A 3,751-nucleotide genomic window follows, 5' to 3' on the forward strand; every position below is an offset into this window, starting at 1 on the left:
AGTGTCCGATTTAATAGGAGCTGTAGACTGTACTGCTGTACAAATTATTGAATGGTGAAAACAAATCTGACCAATTCAATAGAATGTGCACGGGTTTCCTCATCAATAATATTTGCTAAAAGATTCCAGTTCCACATTTTACCAAAACCGTCCTAATCACAAGAAGGTTATGTCAGATATCCACCAAGAAACATGGTGCAGATGATGCATGTAAACTAATTAGAGCATTCAGAAGAACCTGCAAATCTGGATGGTCTACAATCTTAACTTGCTGAACTGGAATCTGCATGAAGATATTGAAATAAATGAGAATGTTAATTGGCAACAACATGAAGTTTACAGCCTATTATAATAGAAAATTAGGAAATCACACTCATGTGCTACAAATCCCGCCAAAGCTAAGGGCGTGTGGCACTTTGTAGAGATTACAAACATCAAATCAAAGATAACATCACCCTGAGTATGGCAGAGGCAAGATAAAGTTCTTCTTTTCTAATGTTTCCCTTGCCCTCAGCATCACCTAAAACAGAAGCAAGTACACTCTTAATATATACAAAACATCAGTTCTTAGGCAAAAATTCAAATCCAAAAGAAACAAATTAGTTAATAAACGTAAAAAAAATGTTACATTTATGTGGACCACCTTTCTAAAAAAGCATACTCCATATGATGTGGTTTTGAAAATAAAGAATATTTTTTTTTCAAAAAAGTTGAAATTTTTTAAGTTTTCTTCGAAAAAAGACTTTTTTTTTTTTTTAAAAAAAAGAAGAGAAAATCAAACATAAAAAAATTTGAAAATTGAGTATACTCAGGTGAATAAACAATATACCAAAATTTTTCGTCCAATTAAGGAAAAGCATTACCAGTTGACATGCATAGCACATGCAGATTATGCCCCTCTGAAATCAGGTAATTGATTGTGGGGGCAAAGAACCTGCAGAAGCACAGTCCAATTCGTTTAAAACCTTGGTGTTGCCAACAATTGGCTCAACTCTATCCAATAGCTCAACTATTTCACAAGTATTTTCAGCAAAATAGCATTTTTAAATTTCAAAACCCAGAATTGTGGTATGTTTGGTAAGTGATGTTTTGAATTTTTATGATTTTGAATGTCGAAAATTTCCAGGGAACAATATAGAGAAATAATGGTGTAAATCGAGGTCTAGCGTCAAGGAATTAATTAAAAAAATTAAGAGTTAAAGCTCGCCGTTTTAGCATGAGTTTCCTTTAGCTCAAGCCATGCCACTCAACTAGCTGACATTTTTCGAGACAACAAACCCTCATATTAAAACATTTATAGATGTTCCATCTTCAAGTATTTCAACAATTTGCTTTTAGTTACTGATCGATAGGACTTTTTTTTATTGAATTTAAAAGATAATTACCAGAAATTTAATAGAAAATTTAAAAAATGTTTTCCTCCTACAGATGCATATATGAAATCCATTGAGAAAGCACCATTAACAGACATGTTTTCTGGAATACAGTGAAACCAAAATAAACTCCAGTAAAAACGCTCATAGATAGATCAAGGCTCAAAATAAAAAAAATATATTTGAATAAATTTCTGGAACTCATGTTTAGACATCATTATTAGCATAATCTTTGAAGAAAATTAGTCAATAAGCAGCGTTTTACATTAAAAATGTATTTAATTTTTAATAGACTAATAACTTATCTAAATCTAAAATAGATAGATAGATCAAAGAATAGACGTAGTAAATCCATTGCTTTTTCACTAGATGGATTAAAAAATGATGCAAGTTAAATTTTGTGTAAAGTTTGCTGAAAGAAATTACAACATTACATAGATTCATCATCATGGTGTGCGATGACCAGCAAAACATTTCTTCTTCGAATAACACCACTTGCCATCAAAGAACATTTTATGAACAAACCATGTGGAGATCACCGGGGGGGGGGGGGGGGGGGGGCGNTTGGGATTCTGGACATTGAAGATGACCATGTTTGTGCTTGGATGTACATACATGAGAACTCTAATATAATGACCATCGTTTAAAAATGTAACCTTCGAGGCGAAAAGGGATCCGTGCAAAATTTTGCAAAGAGAATTGATTAGTATATATAATATATTAATCACCCCAAAACCCTACCATTGTACACACCTCTCACTTATTAAAATTCAGAAACTCTCCCCCACCCTAGACACGGCACACACGAAAGTTGGAAGGGAGAAAACAATCAAGGCTTCGAAGAAAATCATCATAGGGTCTCCTACGTCAAAGTTCCTCGCATCGTCAACGTTTAATCGTGCGTTTAAAACGCAAAGGCACGCCATACTTCTTCCTTTTCTCATCTTTCACACCATAGTAAATATTTGAAATTGTTTTGCATGAATAAACAAAGAACACTTGATTATATTTCGTTTTTCAAGCTTATGTGATGTTAAACATGGTTTATGATTCAAATAACTTGTATATTATTTGGTTAAGGGGCTGTCATTTACACCTGTTTTAGAGTCATACACTCACGCCTAAAACACCTCAAAGTCGAAGGAAATAAGCATACTGGAATCGTTTTGCTGTCAAGGGCTTATGGGTTCGGGTGTCATGGTTAAGGGGAGGGCTGGCCTTGGCTTGGGTTTAGGGCTGGCCTGGGGTGTGGATGAGTCAAGGGGAGAGTCCTAGCAAAGCTAGGACTCAGGCTAGAGGGCTGGGAGGAGTCAAGGACTCCTACCCGATAACATGGCGCAGGTTTGCGCGGGGGTTGCGCGACTTGCAGGGATGGAAGGGCTCGGTCCAGGGCTCAAGGGCTGGCCTGGGGCAAGTCCTTAGGGTCCTAGGTAGGTGTACTAGAGGGTGGTTCGGGTGCTGGAGCGTCGGCTAGGTCCCTAAGTTCACCAACATAGAGTCCATGCAAGTTAAAACTCTCGACTAGCATAGGTGGGGAGTTTGGGGACTTCGTTTCTGGATTCGGGAGGGTTTCTAAGGGATCCAAGGGTCCCATAGGGGGCTCTAGTGGGTTGATCAGAGTTTGGTTCAACATGGTTCGAGTACAGCTCGAGAAAATCAAAAGATGGCTCGGGGTCGAAGTTTATAGGTCATAATGTGGTTTTCTAAACTAAAATAATTTGAAAAACTGCTAACGGTGGTCGATTCGTGGTTCATAAGGGCTAAAATAATATAAAAAAACTAAGTTTTTAATTTAGGAATTTTATATTAAAGTTTGGGATTTTTCGGGATTAAAATACCGTCAAAACAATTAATTAAAGATAAATGAAAAATTTTAACATTTATGCTAAATAAAATTATGAAAAAATTAATTTAGGCTTAAATAATTATTTGAGACATGTTAGAGTCAAGGAATTCAAGAAAAAGTCAAAATCGAGGAATTTTACGTCTAGGGGTAAAACTGTCTTTTTACACCTAAAAATTAATAAACGTCATGACAGTGCTCTAAATGCTGTTTTTATGATATTATGATCAATTGTGATTGTTTATGAAATTTTACATGATGAAATCATGAGTTTTAAATGTCTATTTGATTTTTATGATTTAAGGAAGACATTTAAAAGACATGTTGCATGCTTGGTTTCAAAAACAAAAAGACTATGTCATGCATCATTTTTATGAAGTAATGAGAATGTAAACATTGAAGGAAGTGAAGTAATTGTGACTATTGAGGTATGAGGTTTGAGGTAAGTATGAGAATATCGTGAGGAGAGAAGGCCCCATAGGGAGCCAATTTATGGGAAAAGGCCCCAGAAGGAGCCCCGACAATTGTCTTTCTA

At 35.7% G+C, this 3,751-nt stretch overlaps 1 protein-coding gene across 1 annotated transcript; it reads right to left on the reverse strand.

Moving 5' to 3' along the window:
• Positions 1–7: 7 nt before the first annotated feature.
• On the reverse strand, positions 8–1,874 carry LOC140959079 (probable N-acetylglucosaminyl-phosphatidylinositol de-N-acetylase). Its single transcript, XM_073416824.1, has 5 exons — positions 1,808–1,874; positions 864–934; positions 456–520; positions 239–283; positions 8–152 (listed from the first exon to the last, which is right to left on the reverse strand). Coding segments are annotated over exons 1-5 (291 nt in total). The 5' UTR covers positions 1,810–1,874; the 3' UTR covers positions 8–44.
• Positions 1,875–3,751: the final 1,877 nt, after the last annotated feature.

Source organism: Primulina huaijiensis, chromosome 2, assembly GCF_012295235.1.
Source record: "Primulina huaijiensis isolate GDHJ02 chromosome 2, ASM1229523v2, whole genome shotgun sequence".
In the NCBI taxonomy this organism is placed as follows: domain Eukaryota; kingdom Viridiplantae; phylum Streptophyta; class Magnoliopsida; order Lamiales; family Gesneriaceae; genus Primulina; species Primulina huaijiensis.

Excerpts from the sequence above, each read along its gene's own strand:
- LOC140959079 (XM_073416824.1), bottom strand. Across the intron at positions 521-863 it reads TGTGCTATGCATGTCAACTG|GTGATGCTGAGGGCAAGGGA; the intron begins GTAATGCTTTTC and ends CTTCTGTTTTAG. Across the intron at positions 284-455 it reads TTGCCTCTGCCATACTCAGG|ATTCCAGTTCAGCAAGTTAA; the intron begins GTGATGTTATCT and ends ATCTTCATGCAG.